General features: G+C 47.8%; 3 protein-coding genes across 3 annotated transcripts; all 3 read left to right on the top strand.

The window, feature by feature from the left end:
- Positions 1 to 3,405: 3,405 nt before the first annotated feature.
- Positions 3,406 to 6,552, top strand: LOC121182842 (mucin-5AC-like; the record flags this gene model as incomplete). Its single annotated transcript, XM_041039468.1, has 6 exons — positions 3,406 to 3,913; positions 4,043 to 4,350; positions 4,600 to 4,709; positions 4,803 to 5,514; positions 5,872 to 6,308; positions 6,402 to 6,552. Coding segments are annotated over 6 exons (2,226 nt in total), but the record flags the coding sequence as incomplete, so codon positions are not given.
- A 1,624-nt stretch (positions 6,553 to 8,176) lies between these two features.
- On the top strand, positions 8,177 to 10,863 carry LOC121182841 (mucin-5AC-like; the record flags this gene model as incomplete). The annotated part of the gene is made up of 3 exons (XM_041039467.1): positions 8,177 to 8,193; positions 8,655 to 10,280; positions 10,341 to 10,863. Coding segments are annotated over exons 1-3 (2,166 nt in total), but the record flags the coding sequence as incomplete, so codon positions are not given.
- A 2,184-nt stretch (positions 10,864 to 13,047) lies between these two features.
- Positions 13,048 to 20,130, top strand: LOC121182840 (mucin-2-like; the record flags this gene model as incomplete). Its single annotated transcript, XM_041039466.1, has 6 exons — positions 13,048 to 14,358; positions 14,731 to 15,994; positions 16,470 to 16,479; positions 16,584 to 18,093; positions 18,813 to 18,940; positions 19,947 to 20,130. Coding segments are annotated over 6 exons (4,407 nt in total), but the record flags the coding sequence as incomplete, so codon positions are not given.
- Between the last annotated feature and the right edge of the window lie 426 nt (positions 20,131 to 20,556).

Below are 20,556 nucleotides of genomic sequence, written 5' to 3'. Positions count from 1 at the left end.
CCAACAACCACCACTGGCCCAACTTCAACAACCACTGTTCCAACTACAGCTACTGCTTCATCAACAACCACCACTGCTGCCCCAACAACCACCACTGACCAGAGTTCCACAACCAGAATTCCAACTACAACTACTGCTTCATCAACAACCACCACTGCTGCCCCAACAACCACCACTGGCCCAACTTCAACAACCAGTGTTCCAACTACAACTACTGCTTCATTAACAACCACCACTACTGCCCCAACAACCACCATTGGCCTAACTTCAACAACCACTGCTCAAACTTCAGCTACTGCAACCACCACTCCAACCACAACCACAACTACTGCTGGCCCAACGTCAACAATTTCCACTCCTTCAATACTAACCACTGCTCAAATTAAAGCTGCTGATGCAACCACGACTGCTGTACCAACAACCAACAGCCCAAGTACAACAACTGCTGCTCAAACTACAATTACAAGTATTCCTACAACAACTGCTCCCCCAACAACCACCACTGGCCCAACTACAACAACTTTTAATAGATCAACAAATGGAGCCCAATCAACAACAACTTCTGCCCCATCAACAACTGCCAGCTCTTCAACAGCAAGCACCACTCAAACTACAACTGTTGCAGAAACCATGACAGCTGAATTGAAAACAACTGATGTCTTGACAACAACCACCATTGGCCCAACTTCAACAACCAGTATTCCAACTGAAACTACTGCTTCATCAACAACCACCACTGCTGCCCCAACAACCACCACTGGCCCAACTTCAACAACCACTGTTCCAACTACAGCTACTGCTTCATCAACAACCACCACTGCTGCCCCAACAACCACCACTGACCAGAGTTCCACAACCAGAGTTCCAACTACAACTACTGCTTCATCAACAACCACCACTGCTTCCCCAACAACCACCACTGGCCCAACTTCAACAACCATGGTTCCAACTACAGCTACTGCTTCATCAACAATCACCACTGCTGCCCCAGAAACCACCATTGGCCCAACTTCAACAACCACCACTCCAACCACAATTACTGCTCCAGCAACAACCACCACTGCTGCCCCAACAACCATAATTGGGCCAACTTCAATAAGCAGTGTTCCAACTACAACTACTGCTTCATCAACAACCACCACTGCTGCCCCAACAACCACCACTGGCACAACTTCAACAACCACTGTTCCAACTACAGCTACTGCTTCATCAACAACCACCACTGCTGCCCCAACAACCACCACTGACCAGAGTTCCACAACCAGAGTTCCAACTACAACTACTGCTTCATCAACAACCACCACTGCTTCCCCAACAACCACCACTGGCCCAACTTCAACAACCATGGTTCCAACTACAGCTACTGCTTCATCAACAACCACCACTGCTGCCCTAGAAACCACCACTGGCCCAACATCAACAACCAGTGTTCCAACTACAACTACAGCTTCATCAACAACCACCACTGCTGGCTCAACAACCACCATTGGGCCAACTTCAACAAGCAGTGTTCCAACTACAACTACTGCTTCATCAACAACCACCACTGCTGCCCCAACAACCACCACTGGCCCAACTACAACAACTTTTATCCCATCAACAACTGGAGCCCAATCAACAACAACTTCTGCTCCATCAACTGCCAGCTCTTCAACCGCGAGCACCACTCAAACTACAACTGCTGCAGCAACCACGACTGCTGTATTGAAAACAACTGATGACTTGACAACAACCACCATTGGCCCAACTTCAACAACCAGTGTTCAAACTACAACTACTGCTTCATCAACAACCACCACTGCTCCCCCAACAACCACCACTGGCCCAACTTCAACAACCATTGTTCCAACTACAGCTACTGCTTCATTAACAACCACCACTGCTGCCCCAACAACCACCATTGGCCTAACTTCAACAACCACTGCTCAAACTTCAGCTACTGCAACCACCACTCCAACCACAACCACAACTACTGCTGGCCCAACTTCAACAATTTCCACTCCTTCAACACTAACCACTGCTCAAACTTCAGCTGCTGATGCAACCACGACTGCTGTACCAACAACCAGCAACCCGAGTACAACAACTCCTGTTCAAACTACAACACCAAGTATCCCTACAACAACTGCTACCCCAACAACCACCACTGGCCCAACTACAACAACTTTTATCCCATCAACAACTGGAGCCCAATCAACAACAACTTCTGCTCCATCAACTGCCAGCTCTTCAACCGCGAGCACCACTCAAACTACAACTGCTGCAGCAACCACGACTGCTGTATTGAAAACAACTGATGACTTGACAACAACCACCATTGGCCCAACTTCAACAACCAGTGTTCAAACTACAACTACTGCTTCATCAACAACCACCACTGCTCCCCCAACAACCACCACTGGCCCAACTTCAACAACCATTGTTCCAACTACAGCTAATGCTTCATCAACAACCACCACTGCTGCCCCAACAACCACCATTGGGCCAACTTCAACAGGCAGTGTTCCGACTACAAGTACTGCTTCATCAACAACCACCACTGCTGCCCCAACAACCACCACTGGCCCAACTTCAACAACCACTGTTCCAACTACAGGTACTGCTTCATCAACAACCACCACTGCTGCCCCAACAACCACCACTGACCAGAGTTCCACAACCAGAATTCCAACTACAACTACTGTTTCATCAACAACCACCACTGCTGCCCCAACAACCACCACTGGCCCAACTTCAACAACCAGTGTTCCAACTACAACTACTGCTTCATTAACAACCACCACTACTGCCCCAACAACCACCATTGGCCTAACTTCAACAACCACTGCTCAAACTTCAGCTACTGCAACCACCACTCCAACCACAACCACAACTACTGCTGGCCCAACGTCAACAATTTCCACTCCTTCAATACTAACCACTGCTCAAATTAAAGCTGCTGATGCAACCACGAATGCTGTACCAACAACCAGCAGCCCAAGTACAACAACTACTGCTCAAACTACAATTACAAGTATTCCTACAACAACTGCTCCCCCAACAACCACCACTGGCCCAACTACAACAACTTTTAATCCATCAACAAATGGAGCCCAATCAACAACAACTTCTGCCCCATCAACAACTGCCAGCTCTTCAACAGCAAGCACCACTCAAACTACAACTGTTGCAGAAACCATGACAGCTGAATTGAAAACAACTGATGTCTTGACAACAACCACCATTGGCCCAACTTCAACAACCAGTGTTCCAACTGAAACTACTGCTTCATCAACAACCACCACTGCTGCCCCAACAACCACCACTGGCCCAACTTCAACAACCATGGTTCCAACTACAGCTACTGCTTCATCAACAATCACCACTGCTGCCCCAGAAACCACCATTGGCCCAACTTCAACAACCACTACTCCAACCACAATTACTGCTCCAGCAACAACCACCACTGCTGCCCCAACAACCACCATTGGGCCAACTTCAACAAGCAGTGTTCCAACTACAGCTACTGCTTCATCAACAACCACCACTGCTGCCCCAACAACCACCACTGGCCCAACTTCAACAACCAGTGTTCCAACTACAACTACTGCTTCATCAACAACCACCACTGCTGCCCCAACAACCACCACTGGCACAACTTCAACAACCACTGTTCCAACTACAGCTACTGCTTCATCAACAACCACCACTGCTGCCCCAACAACCACCACTGACCAGAGTTCCACAACCAGAGTTCCAACTACAACTACTGCTTCATCAACAACCACCACTGCTTCCCCAACAACCACCACTGGCCCAACTTCAACAACCATGGTTCCAACTACAGCTACTGCTTCATCAACAACCACCACTGCTGCCCTAGAAACCACCACTGGCCCAACTTCAACAACCACCACTGGCCCAACTACAACTAATTTTATCCCATCAACAACTGGAGCCCTATCAACAACTGCCAGCCCTTCAACAACAAGCACCACTCAAACTACAACTGCTGCAGCAACCACAACTGCTGTATTGAAAACAACTGCTGACTTGACAACATCCACCACTGGCCCAACTTCAAGCTCCAGTGTTCAAACTACAACTACTGCTTCATCAACAACCACCACTGCTGCCCCAAAAACCACCACTGGCCCAACATCAACAACCAGTGTTCCAACTACAACTACAGCTTCATCAACAACCACCACTGCTGGCTCAACAACCACCATTGGGCCAACTTCAACAAGCAGTGTTCCAACTACAACTACTGCTTCATCAACAACCACCACTGCTGCCCCAACAACCACCACTGGCCCAACTACAACAACTTTTATCCCATCAACAACTGGAGCCCAATCAACAACAACTTCTGCTCCATCAACTGCCAGCTCTTCAACCGCGAGCACCACTCAAACTACAACTGCTGCAGCAACCACGACTGCTGTATTGAAAACAACTGATGACTTGACAACAACCACCATTGGCCCAACTTCAACAACCAGTGTTCAAACTACAACTACTGCTTCATCAACAACCACCACTGCTCCCCCAACAACCACCACTGGCCCAACTTCAACAACCATTGTTCCAACTACAGCTACTGCTTCATTAACAACCACCACTACTGCCCCAACAACCACCATTGGCCTAACTTCAACAACCACTGCTCAAACTTCAGCTACTGCAACCACCACTCCAACCACAACCACAACTACTGCTGGCCCAACGTCAACAATTTCCACTCCTTCAACACTAACCACTGCTCAAACTTCAGCTGCTGATGCAACCACGACTGCTGTACCAACAACCAGCAACCCGAGTACAACAACTCCTGTTAAAACTACAACACCAACTATCCCTACAACAACTGCTACCCCAACAACCACCACTGGCCCAACTACAACAACTTTTATCCCATCAACAACTGGAGCCCAATCAACAACAACTTCTGCTCCATCAACTGCCAGCTCTTCAACCGCGAGCACCACTCAAACTACAACTGCTGCAGCAACCACGACTGCTGTATTGAAAACAACTGCTGACTTGACAACAACCACCATTGGCCCAACTTCAACAACCAGTGTTCAAACTACAACTACTGCTTCATCAACAACCACCACTGCTCCCCCAACAACCACCACTGGCCCAACTTCAACAACCATTGTTCCAACTACAGCTACTGCTTCATCAACAACCACCACTGCTGCCCCAACAACCACCATTGGGCCAACTTCAACAGGCAGTGTTCCGACTACAAGTACTGCTTCATCAACAACCACCACTGCTGCCCCAACAACCACCACTGGCCCAACTTCAACAACCACTGTTCCAACTACAGCTACTGCTTCATCAACAACCACCACTGCTGCCCCAACAACCACCACTGACCAGAGTTCCACAACCAGAATTCCAACTACAACTACTGCTTCATCAACAACCACCACTGCTGCCCCAACAACCACCACTGGCCCAACTTCAACAACCAGTGTTCCAACTACAACTACTGCTTCATTAACAACCACCACTACCACAACCACTGCTCAAACTTCAGCTACTGCAACCACCACTCAAACCACAACCACAACTTCAAAAACCATGGTTCCAACTACAGCTACTGCTTCATCAACAACCACCACTGCTGCCCTAGAAACCACCACTGGCCCAACTACAACGACTTTTAATCCATCAACAAATGGAGCCCAATCAACAACAACTTCTGCCCCATCAACAACTGCCAGCTCTTCAACAGCAAGCACCACTCAAACTACAACTGTTGCAGAAACCATGACAGCTGAATTGAAAACAACTGATGTCTTGACAACAACCACCATTGGCCCAACTTCAACAACCAGTGTTCCAACTGAAACTACAGCTTCATCAATAACCACCACTGCTGCCCCAACAACCACCACTGGCCCAACTTCAACCACCACTGTTCCAACTACAGCTACTGCTTCAGCAACAACCACCACTGCTGCTCCGACAACCACCATTGGGCCAACTTCAACAAGCAGTGTTCCAACTACAGCTACTGCTTCATCAACAACCACCACTGCTGCCCCAACAACCACCACTGACCCAAGTTCCACAACCAGAGTTCCAACTACAACTACTGCTTCATCAACAACCACCACTGCTGCCCCAACAACAACCACTGGCCCAACTTCAACAACCACTGTTCAATCTACAGCTACTGCTTCATCAACAACCACCACTGCTGCCCCAAAAACCACCACTGTCCTAACTTCAACAACCACCACTCCAACCACAACTACTGCTTCAGCAACCACCGCCACTGCTGCCCCAACAACCACCACTGGCCCAACGTCAACAATTTCCACTCCTTCAACACTAACCACTGCTCAAACTTCAGCTGCTGATGCAACCACGACTGCTGTACCAGCAACCAGCAACCCGAGTACAACAACTCCTGTCCAAATTACAAGACCAAGTATCCCTACAACAACTGCTACCCCAACAACCACCACTGGCGCAACTACAACAACTTTTATCCCATCAACAACTGGAGCCCAATCAACAACAACTTCTGCTCCATCAACAACTGCCAGCTCTTCAACCGCGAGCACCACTCAAACTACAACTGCTGCAGCAACCACGACTGCTGTATTGAAAACAACTGATGACTTGACAACAACCACCATTGGCCCAACTTCAACAACCAGTGTTCAAACTACAACTACTGCTTCATCAACAACCACCACTGCTCCCCCAACAACCACCACTGGCCCAACTTCAACAACCATTGTTCCAACCACAACTACTGCTTCATCAACAACCACCACTGCTGCCCCAACGACCAACACTGGCCTAACTTCAACAACCACTGCTCAAACTTCAGCTACTGCTTCATCAACAACCACCACTGCTGCCCCAACAACCACCACTGGCCCAACTACAACAACTTTTATCCCATCAACAACTGGAGCCCAATCAACAACAACTTCTGCTCCATCAACTGCCAGCTCTTCAACCGCGAGCACCACTCAAACTACAACTGCTGCAGCAACCACGACTGCTGTATTGAAAACAACTGATGACTTGACAACAACCACCATTGGCCCAACTTCAACAACCAGTGTTCAAACTACAACTACTGCTTCATCAACAACCACCACTGCTCCCCCAACAACCACCACTGGCCCAACTTCAACAACCATTGTTCCAACTACAGCTACTGCTTCATCAACAACCACCACTGCTGCCCCAACAACCACCATTGGGCCAACTTCAACAGGCAGTGTTCCGACTACAAGTACTGCTTCATCAACAACCACCACTGCTGCCCCAACAACCACCACTGGCCCAACTTCAACAACCACTGTTCCAACTACAGCTACTGCTTCATCAACAACCACCACTGCTGCCCCAACAACCACCACTGACCAGAGTTCCACAACCAGAGTTCCAACTACAACTACTGCTTCATCAACAACCACCACTGCTTCCCCAACAACCACCACTGGCCCAACTTCAACAACCATGGTTCCAACTACAGCTACTGCTTCATCAACAACCACCACTGCTGCCCTAGAAACCACCACTGGCCCAACATCAACAAGCAGTGTTCCAACTACAACTACAGCTTCATCAACAACCACCACTGCTGGCTCAACAACCACCATTGGGCCAACTTCAACAAGCAGTGTTCCAACTACAACTACTGCTTCATCAACAACCACCACTGCTGCCCCAACAACCACCACTGGCCCAACTACAACAACTTTTATCCCATCAACAACTGGAGCCCAATCAACAACAACTTCTGCTCCATCAACTGCCAGCTCTTCAACCGCGAGCACCACTCAAACTACAACTGCTGCAGCAACCACGACTGCTGTATTGAAAACAACTGATGACTTGACAACAACCACCATTGGCCCAACTTCAACAACCAGTGTTCAAACTACAACTACTGCTTCATCAACAACCACCACTGCTCCCCCAACAACCACCACTGGCCCAACTTCAACAACCATTGTTCCAACTACAGCTACTGCTTCATTAACAACCACCACTGCTGCCCCAACAACCACCATTGGCCTAACTTCAACAACCACTGCTCAAACTTCAGCTACTGCAACCACCACTCCAACCACAACCACAACTACTGCTGGCCCAACTTCAACAATTTCCACTCCTTCAACACTAACCACTGCTCAAACTTCAGCTGCTGATGCAACCACGACTGCTGTACCAACAACCAGCAACCCGAGTACAACAACTCCTGTTCAAACTACAACACCAAGTATCCCTACAACAACTGCTACCCCAACAACCACCACTGGCCCAACTACAACAACTTTTATCCCATCAACAACTGGAGCCCAATCAACAACAACTTCTGCTCCATCAACTGCCAGCTCTTCAACCGCGAGCACCACTCAAACTACAACTGCTGCAGCAACCACGACTGCTGTATTGAAAACAACTGATGACTTGACAACAACCACCATTGGCCCAACTTCAACAACCAGTGTTCAAACTACAACTACTGCTTCATCAACAACCACCACTGCTCCCCCAACAACCACCACTGGCCCAACTTCAACAACCATTGTTCCAACTACAGCTAATGCTTCATCAACAACCACCACTGCTGCCCCAACAACCACCATTGGGCCAACTTCAACAGGCAGTGTTCCGACTACAAGTACTGCTTCATCAACAACCACCACTGCTGCCCCAACAACCACCACTGGCCCAACTTCAACAACCACTGTTCCAACTACAGGTACTGCTTCATCAACAACCACCACTGCTGCCCCAACAACCACCACTGACCAGAGTTCCACAACCAGAATTCCAACTACAACTACTGTTTCATCAACAACCACCACTGCTGCCCCAACAACCACCACTGGCCCAACTTCAACAACCAGTGTTCCAACTACAACTACTGCTTCATTAACAACCACCACTACTGCCCCAACAACCACCATTGGCCTAACTTCAACAACCACTGCTCAAACTTCAGCTACTGCAACCACCACTCCAACCACAACCACAACTACTGCTGGCCCAACGTCAACAATTTCCACTCCTTCAATACTAACCACTGCTCAAATTAAAGCTGCTGATGCAACCACGACTGCTGTACCAACAACCAACAGCCCAAGTACAACAACTGCTGCTCAAACTACAATTACAAGTATTCCTACAACAACTGCTCCCCCAACAACCACCACTGGCCCAACTACAACAACTTTTAATAGATCAACAAATGGAGCCCAATCAACAACAACTTCTGCCCCATCAACAACTGCCAGCTCTTCAACAGCAAGCACCACTCAAACTACAACTGTTGCAGAAACCATGACAGCTGAATTGAAAACAACTGATGTCTTGACAACAACCACCATTGGCCCAACTTCAACAACCAGTATTCCAACTGAAACTACTGCTTCATCAACAACCACCACTGCTGCCCCAACAACCACCACTGGCCCAACTTCAACAACCACTGTTCCAACTACAGCTACTGCTTCATCAACAACCACCACTGCTGCCCCAACAACCACCACTGACCAGAGTTCCACAACCAGAGTTCCAACTACAACTACTGCTTCATCAACAACCACCACTGCTTCCCCAACAACCACCACTGGCCCAACTTCAACAACCATGGTTCCAACTACAGCTACTGCTTCATCAACAATCACCACTGCTGCCCCAGAAACCACCATTGGCCCAACTTCAACAACCACCACTCCAACCACAATTACTGCTCCAGCAACAACCACCACTGCTGCCCCAACAACCATAATTGGGCCAACTTCAATAAGCAGTGTTCCAACTACAACTACTGCTTCATCAACAACCACCACTGCTGCCCCAACAACCACCACTGGCACAACTTCAACAACCACTGTTCCAACTACAGCTACTGCTTCATCAACAACCACCACTGCTGCCCCAACAACCACCACTGACCAGAGTTCCACAACCAGAGTTCCAACTACAACTACTGCTTCATCAACAACCACCACTGCTTCCCCAACAACCACCACTGGCCCAACTTCAACAACCATGGTTCCAACTACAGCTACTGCTTCATCAACAACCACCACTGCTGCCCTAGAAACCACCACTGGCCCAACATCAACAACCAGTGTTCCAACTACAACTACAGCTTCATCAACAACCACCACTGCTGGCTCAACAACCACCATTGGGCCAACTTCAACAAGCAGTGTTCCAACTACAACTACTGCTTCATCAACAACCACCACTGCTGCCCCAACAACCACCACTGGCCCAACTACAACAACTTTTATCCCATCAACAACTGGAGCCCAATCAACAACAACTTCTGCTCCATCAACTGCCAGCTCTTCAACCGCGAGCACCACTCAAACTACAACTGCTGCAGCAACCACGACTGCTGTATTGAAAACAACTGATGACTTGACAACAACCACCATTGGCCCAACTTCAACAACCAGTGTTCAAACTACAACTACTGCTTCATCAACAACCACCACTGCTCCCCCAACAACCACCACTGGCCCAACTTCAACAACCATTGTTCCAACTACAGCTACTGCTTCATTAACAACCACCACTGCTGCCCCAACAACCACCATTGGCCTAACGTCAACAACCACTGCTCAAACTTCAGCTACTGCAACCACCACTCCAACCACAACCACAACTACTGCTGGCCCAACTTCAACAATTTCCACTCCTTCAACACTAACCACTGCTCAAACTTCAGCTGCTGATGCAACCACGACTGCTGTACCAACAACCAGCAACCCGAGTACAACAACTCCTGTTCAAACTACAACACCAAGTATCCCTACAAAAACTGCTACCCCAACAACCACCACTGGCCCAACTACAACAACTTTTATCCCATCAACAACTGGAGCCCAATCAACAACAACTTCTGCTCCATCAACTGCCAGCTCTTCAACCGCGAGCACCACTCAAACTACAACTGCTGCAGCAACCACGACTGCTGTATTGAAAACAACTGATGACTTGACAACAACCACCATTGGCCCAACTTCAACAACCAGTGTTCAAACTACAACTACTGCTTCATCAACAACCACCACTGCTCCCCCAACAACCACCACTGGCCCAACTTCAACAACCATTGTTCCAACTACAGCTAATGCTTCATCAACAACCACCACTGCTGCCCCAACAACCACCATTGGGCCAACTTCAACAGGCAGTGTTCCGACTACAAGTACTGCTTCATCAACAACCACCACTGCTGCCCCAACAACCACCAATGGCCCAACTTCAACAACCACTGTTCCAACTACAGCTACTGCTTCATCAACAACCACCACTGCTGCCCCAACAACCACCACTGACCAGAGTTCCACAACCAGAATTCCAACTACAACTACTGTTTCATCAACAACCACCACTGCTGCCCCAACAACCACCACTGGCCCAACTTCAACAACCAGTGTTCCAACTACAACTACTGCTTCATTAACAACCACCACTACTGCCCCAACAACCACCATTGGCCTAACTTCAACAACCACTGCTCAAACTTCAGCTACTGCAACCACCACTCCAACCACAACCACAACTACTGCTGGCCCAACGTCAACAATTTCCACTCCTTCAATACTAACCACTGCTCAAATTAAAGCTGCTGATGCAACCACGAATGCTGTACCAACAACCAGCAGCCCAAGTACAACAACTGCTGCTCAAACTACAATTACAAGTATTCCTACAACAACTGCTCCCCCAACAACCACCACTGGCCCAACTACAACAACTTTTAATCCATCAACAAATGGAGCCCAATCAACAACAACTTCTGCCCCATCAACAACTGCCAGCTCTTCAACAGCAAGCACCACTCAAACTACAACTGTTGCAGAAACCATGACAGCTGAATTGAAAACAACTGATGTCTTGACAACAACCACCATTGGCCCAACTTCAACAACCAGTGTTCCAACTGAAACTACTGCTTCATCAACAACCACCACTGCTGCCCCAACAACCACCACTGGCCCAACTTCAACAACCATGGTTCCAACTACAGCTACTGCTTCATCAACAATCACCACTGCTGCCCCAGAAACCACCATTGGCCCAACTTCAACAACCACTACTCCAACCACAATTACTGCTCCAGCAACAACCACCACTGCTGCCCCAACAACCACCATTGGGCCAACTTCAACAAGCAGTGTTCCAACTACAACTACTGCTTCATCAACAACCACCACTGCTGCCCCAACAACCACCACTGGCACAACTTCAACAACCACTGTTAAAACTAATGCTACTGCTTCATCAACAACCACCACTGCTTCCCCAACAACCACCACTGGCCCAACTTCAACAACCATGGTTCCAACTACAGCTACTGCTTCATCAACAACCACCACTGCTGCCCTAGAAACCACCACTGGCCCAACTTCAACAACCAGTGTTCCAACTACAACTACTGCTTCATCAACAACCACCACTGCTGCCCCAACAACCACCACTGGCACAACTTCAACAACCACTGTTCCAACTACAGCTACTGCTTCATCAACAACCACCACTGCTGCCCCAACAACCACCACTGGCCCAACTTCAACAACCAGTGTTCCAACTACAACTACTGCTTCATCAACAACCACCACTGCTGCCCTAGAAACCACCACTGGCCCAACTTCAACAACCAGTGTTCCAACTACAACTACTGCTTCATCAACAACCACCACTGCTGCCCCAACAACCACCACTGACCAGAGTTCCACAACCAGAGTTCCAACTACAACTACTGCTTCATCAACAACCACCACTGCTTCCCCGACAACCACCACTGGCCCAACTTCAACAACCATGGTTCCAACTACAGCTACTGCTTCATCAACAACCACCACTGCTGCCCTAGAAACCACCACTGGCCCAACTTCAACAACCACCACTGGCCCAACTACAACTAATTTTATCCCATCAACAACTGGAGCCCTATCAACAACTGCCAGCCCTTCAACAACAAGCACCACTCAAACTACAACTGCTGCAGCAACCACAACTGCTGTATTGAAAACAACTGCTGACTTGACAACATCCACCACTGGCCCAACTTCAAGCTCCAGTGTTCAAACTACAACTACTGCTTCATCAACAACCACCACTGCTGCCCCAAAAACCACCACTGGCCCAACATCAACAACCAGTGTTCCAACTACAACTACAGCTTCATCAACAACCACCACTGCTGGCTCAACAACCACCATTGGGCCAACTTCAACAAGCAGTGTTCCAACTACAACTACTGCTTCATCAACAACCACCACTGCTGCCCCAACAACCACCACTGGCCCAACTACAACAACTTTTATCCCATCAACAACTGGAGCCCAATCAACAACAACTTCTGCTCCATCAACTGCCAGCTCTTCAACCGCGAGCACCACTCAAACTACAACTGCTGCAGCAACCACGACTGCTGTATTGAAAACAACTGATGACTTGACAACAACCACCATTGGCCCAACTTCAACAACCAGTGTTCAAACTACAACTACTGCTTCATCAACAACCACCACTGCTCCCCCAACAACCACCACTGGCCCAACTTCAACAACCATTGTTCCAACTACAGCTACTGCTTCATTAACAACCACCACTACTGCCCCAACAACCACCATTGGCCTAACTTCAACAACCACTGCTCAAACTTCAGCTACTGCTTCATCAACAACCACCACTGCTGCCCCAACAACCACCACTGGCCCAACTACAACAACTTTTATCCCATCAACAACTGGAGCCCAATCAACAACAACTTCTGCTCCATCAACTGCCAGCTCTTCAACCGCGAGCACCACTCAAACTACAACTGCTGCAGCAACCACGACTGCTGTATTGAAAACAACTGCTGACTTGACAACAACCACCATTGGCCCAACTTCAACAACCAGTGTTCAAACTACAACTACTGCTTCATCAACAACCACCACTGCTCCCCCAACAACCACCACTGGCCCAACTTCAACAACCATTGTTCCAACTACAGCTACTGCTTCATCAACAACCACCACTGCTGACCCAACAACCACCATTGGGCCAACTTCAACAGGCAGTGTTCCGACTACAAGTACTGCTTCATCAACAACCACCACTGCTGCCCCAACAACCACCACTGGCCCAACTTCAACAACCACTGTTCCAATTACAGCTACTGCTTCATCAACAACCACCACTGCTGCCCCAACAACCACCACTGACCAGAGTTCCACAACCAGAATTCCAACTACAACTACTGCTTCATCAACAACCACCACTGCTGCCCCAACAACCACCACTGGCCCAACTTCAACAAGCAGTGTTCCAACTACAACTACTGCTTCATTAACAACCACCACTACCACAACCACTGCTCAAACTTCAGCTACTGCAACCACCACTCAAACCACAACCACAACTTCAAAAACCATGGTTCCAACTACAGCTACTGCTTCATCAACAACCACCACTGCTGCCCTAGAAACCACCACTGGCCCAACTTCAACAACCACCACTGGCCCAACTACAACGACTTTTAATCCATCAACAAATGGAGCCCAATCAACAACAACTTCTGCCCCATCAACAACTGCCAGCTCTTCAACAGCAAGCACCACTCAAACTACAACTGTTGCAGAAACCATGACAGCTGAATTGAAAACAACTGATGTCTTGACAACAACCACCATTGGCCCAACTTCAACAACCAGTGTTCCAACTGAAACTACAGCTTCATCAATAACCACCACTGCTGCCCCAACAACCACCACTGGCCCAACTTCAACAACCACCACTCCAACCACAATTACTGCTTCAGCAACAACCACCACTGCTGCTCCGACAACCTCCATTGGGCCAACTTCAACAAGCAGTGTTCCAACTACAGCTACTGCTTCATCAACAACCACCACTGCTGCCCCAACAACCACCACTGACCAGAGTTCCACAACCAGAGTTCCAACTACAACTACTGCTTCATTAACAACCACCACTACTGCCCCAACAACCACCATTGGCCTAACTTCAACAACCACTGCTCAAACTTCAGCTACTGCAACCACCACTCAAACCACAACTACTGCTTCAGCAACCACCACCACTGCGGCCCCAATGACCACCACTGGCCAAACTTCAACAACCACCATTCCAACCACAACTACTGCTTCAGCAACGACCACCACTGCTGCCCCAACAACCACCACTGGCCCAACTTCAACAATTTCCACTCCTTCAACACTAACCACTGCTCAAACTTCAGCTTCTGATGCAACCACGACTGCTGTACCAACAACCAGCAGCCCAAGTACAACAACTGCTGCTCAAACTAGAACAACTGCTACCCCAACAACCACCACTGGCCCAACTGGAGCCCAATCAACAACAACTTCTGCTCCATCAACAACTGCCAGCCCTTCAATAAGCACCACTCAAACTACAACTGCTGCAGCAACCACAACTGCTGTATTGAAAACAACTGCTGACCTGACAACATCCACCACTGGCCCAACTTCAAGCACCAGTGTTCCAACTACAACTACTGCTTCATCAACAACCACCACTGCTGCCCTAGAAACCACCACTGGCCCAACTTCAACAACCACCACTGGCCCAACTACAATTACTTTCATCCCATCAACAACTGGAGCCCTATCAACAACTGCCAGCCCTTCGACAACAAGCACCACTCAAACTACAACTGCTGCAGCAACCACAACTGCTGTATTGAAAACAACTGCTGACTTGACAACATCCACCACTGGCCCAACTTCAAGCACCAGTGTTCAAACTACAACTACTGCTTCATCAACAACCACCACTGCTGCCCCAAAAACCACCACTGGCCCAACATCAACAACCAGTGTTCCAACTACAACTACAGCTTCATCAACAACCACCACTGCTGGCCCAACAACCACCATTGGGCCAACTTCAACAAGCAGTGTTCCAACTACAACTACTGCTTCATCAACAACCACTACTGCTGTCCCAACAACCACCACTGGCCCAACTTCAACAACCACTGTTCCAACTACAGCTACTGCTTCATCAACAACCACCACTGCTGCCCCAACAACAACCACTGGCCCAACTTCAACAACCACTGTTCAATCTACAGCTACTGCCTCATCAACAACCACCACTGCTGCCCCAAAAACCACCACTGTCCTAACTTCAACACCCACCGCTCCAACCACAACTACTGCTTCAGCAACCACCACCACTGCTGCCCCAACCACCACCACTGGCCCAACGTCAACAATTTCCACTCCTTCAATACTAACCACTGCTCAAACTTCAGCTGCTGATGCAACCACGACTGCTGTACCAACAACCAGCAGCCCAAGTACAACAACTGCTTCTCAAACTAAAATGAGAAGTATCCCTACAACAACTGCTCCACCAACAACCACCACTGGCCCAACTACTACAACTGGAGCCCAATCAACAACAATTTCTGCTCCATCAACAACTGCCAGCCCTTCAACAGCAAGCACCACTCAAACTACAACTGCTGCAGAAAGCACGACTGCTGTATTGAAAACAACTGATGACTTGACAACAACCACCATTGGCCCAACTTCAACAACCAGTGTTCCAACTGCAACTATTGCTTCATTAACAACCACCACTGCTGCCCCAACAACCACCACTGGCCTAACTTCAACAACCACTATTCCAACCACAACTACTGCTTCATCAACAACCACCACTGCGGCCCCAACGACCACCACTGGCCCAACTTCAACAACCACCATTCCAACCACAACTACTGCTTCAGCAACGACCAACACTTCTGCCTCAACAACCACCACTGGCCCAACTTCAACAATTTCCACTCCTTCAACACTAATCACTGCTCAAACTTCAGCTTCTGATGCAACCATGACTGCTGTACCAACAACCAGCAGCCCAAGTACAACTGCTCCCCCAACAACCACCACTGGCCCAACTACAACAACTTTTATCCCATCAACAACTGGAGCCCAATCAAAAACAACTTCTGCTCCATCAACAACTGCCAGCCCTTCAACAACAAGCACCACTCAAACTACAACTGCTGCAGCAACCACAACTGCTGTATTTAAAACAACTACTGACTTGACAACATCTACCACTGGCCCAACTTCAAGCACCAGTGTTCCAACTACAACTACTGCTTCATCAACAACCACCACTGCTGTCCCAACAACCACCATTGGCTCACCTTCAACAACCACTGTTCCAACTCCAGCTACTGCTTCATCAACAACCACCACTGGCCCAACTTCAACAACTACTGTTTCAAATACAGCTACTGCTTCATCAACAACCACCACTGCTGCCCCTACAACCACCACTGGCCCAACTTCCACAACCAGAGTTCCAACTACAGCTACTGCTTCATCAACAACTACCACTGCTGCCCCAACAACCACCACTGGCCTAACTTCAACAATCACTGTTCAAACTTCAGCTACTCCTTCATCAACAACCACCCCTGCTGCCCCAACAACAACTACTGGCCCAACCTCAACAACTTCCACTCCTACAACACTAACCATTAGTCAAACTGCAGCTGCCAATGAAACTACGACTGCTGTACCAACAACAACTGCAGCCCCTGTAACAACAACCAGCAGCCCAGGTACAACAACTGCTGCTCAAACGACAACAACCATCCCTACAACAACTGCTACCTCTACAACAACTTCTGGCCCAACTACAACTATGATGCTAACAACAACTGCTGCCGAAACTCCAACAACTGCAGCCCCAACAACAACCACCACTGGCCCAATTACAGCAACTATAGTGCCAGCAACGGCAGATGTCCAAACAACAACCGCCAGCCCTTCAACAGCAAGCACCACTCAAACTACAACAACTGTTGAAGCAACCACAACTGCTGTTTTGACAACAACTGCTGACTTGACAACAACCACCACTGGCCCAACTTCAGCGACCACTGTTCCAACTACTGCTTCAGCAACAACCACCGCTGCTGTCATAACAACTACTGGCCCAACCTCAACAACTTCCACTCCTACAACACTAAACATTAGTCAAACTACAGCTGCCAATGCAACCACGACTGCTGTACCAACATCAACTGCAGCCCTTGTAACAACAACCAGCAGCCCAAGTACAACAAATGCTGCTCAAACGAAAATGACAACTATCCCAACAACTGCCTCCCCTAAAACAACCACTGGCCCAGCTACAATTATGGTGCTAACCTCAACTGCTGCCCAAGCCACGACAACTATCCCAACAACAACTGCCTCCCCTAAAACAACCACTGGCCCAGCTACAATTATGGTGCTAACCTCAACTGCTGCCCTAGCCACAACAACCACCACCTCAACAACTACTCACTCAACTACAACTTCTGTGCCAACAGCAACTGGTTCCCAATCTGCAACAATTGCTGGCCCATCTGAAGAAACTGCCACCCATATAACAACCACTACTGGCCCATCAACCACAAGTGTAGTGCCAACAACAACTGCTGCCACTACAATAACCTCAGTCCAAACTACAACAACTGCAGCCTCAAAGACAACTACTGGACCAACTACAGCAACTTCTTTTTCATCAACTGATACTGAAACTACAAGCACTGCAGTCTTGACTACAACAACTGCTGCCCCAACTACATCAGCTGTTATCCAAACTTCAACAACTAGTGCAGAAACAACAACTTCTGTGTTAACATCAGCTTCTGTCCCAATTTTAACAGTTACTGCTACAACTAAAATAACTGCTGCAACAACGTCTGCTGCACCAACAAGAACTTCTTCCCAAACTACAACTTCCATCCCTCCAACATCAAACATTAGCCCTACTGCAACTGCCACCACAACAATGTCTACCCCTTCAGCAACCACATCCCCAACTATAACAGCAGCTTCTACAACAACTTCTGCTCCAACAACCTCTGCTTCAGCATCAACCTCTATGGCATCAAGTGACGCCTCCTTTATCAGAGTTGGTGTGACCCATTTGCTGCTGGTGCTCCTTATCTATACCCTTTTCTAGAACACAGAAGGAGCAGGGACAACGCATCCTTGAAGCCACTAGAAAGACTCTGAACTGACCTTATGAATTGTGAAGCCATGTTGCTCACTTCTCACTTCCACCTTTGGCAGTTACACAGGTCATCAATTCCAAATGTAGGATTAAAAAAAGGGTATAGAGTCTTAGAAAGCATGAGATGGGATAAGTAAGTTGTGTAGTTGATAAATGTATATTCACAAGGGAACACTACTTTTTTGTCTACAATGATCTGGTAAACAAAGGATAAGAGATCATCCAAAATGAGCTGTGTGGTTCCTAAATAATTTGGAAGATGCTTTGTCTCAGCTGTTCACTTACCTTAAAATAAGTACACTCTTCTAGCCTGTCAAAATTGAGCATTATCATGGTATAATAGAACATATAAAATGTAAATCTTATTCCATCACTTAAGTATTTATTTAATTGCAATTTATTTATCTGTTGGTACATATTGTTTATTCACTTTAATTTATTCTATATGTAATCATGTGTTATCTAAATATCATCACTCATTATATAATCTTTTGTATTCTCTTCTTTGCTTCAGCACAAAAACGTACTGCTTTGTTTAATGTGCTGACATCAACTGCACTATATATATTATAATCTTACAATCTGTCTAATAAAGCTGATGAATGAGATAACAACTGTTTCCTGTTGGGGTGTTTTTAACCGAAAAGCATAGAATGATGAACCAGTAACAAATGTGAAGTGACTTTAATTCAAGACGTTCAACATTTCAACATTCAAAACCGTTTTTTACAACTGAGTACATGCATGGCAGCAAAAGTCTCTGGCTTCCCTTCCTCTTTTAAAACATCAATTGATCTAGTCCAAATCTGGCAAGTTTAAGCATATGACTACAGCCACTGCTGGTTTAACTACAACTGCTGCAGCAACGATTCTTGTGCCGACAGCAACCGCTGCCCAAGCTACAACAACTGCAGCTCTAACAAGAACATCAACAACCACCGCCTCAACTGCTGCTTCAACAACAACTGCCATCTCCAAAACAACAACCACTACTCCAACCACGACTACTGTGCCAACATCATCTGCCGCCCCTACACCAACAGCAACCGCTGCCTCAACAGGTACTAGCTCAACTACAATGACTTCTGTGCCATCAAGAACTGGTGCCCAAATTCTAACAACTGCTGCCTCAACTACAACTGCTGCGGCAACCACGACTTCTGTGCCAACAACTGCTGCCCTTACAAGAACCTCCACTAGCCCAACTGCAACAACCGCTGCACCAACAACAACTTCCATCTCTACTACAACAATCAGTACTCCAACTACAACTGCTACAACAACCTCTTCGGCAACTACTAGTCCAACAACAACACTTTCTGTACCATTAACAATTGGTGCCATATCTACAAGTACTGCTCTAACAACAACTGCCACCCCTATAACAACAACCATTACTCAAACTACAACAACCTGTAGTTAATAGTGGTTTTTAATTTATACCCGGTCTGATGGTGGAAACTGCCATTTTTCTGTTTTTCCTAAATCTACAAC

This window comes from Toxotes jaculatrix, chromosome 6 (assembly GCF_017976425.1).
Source record: "Toxotes jaculatrix isolate fToxJac2 chromosome 6, fToxJac2.pri, whole genome shotgun sequence".
Lineage (NCBI taxonomy): Eukaryota > Metazoa > Chordata > Actinopteri > Toxotidae > Toxotes > Toxotes jaculatrix.
The sequence above is the reverse complement of the archived record's forward strand: the minus strand, read 5'-3'. Positions and strand labels throughout refer to the sequence as shown.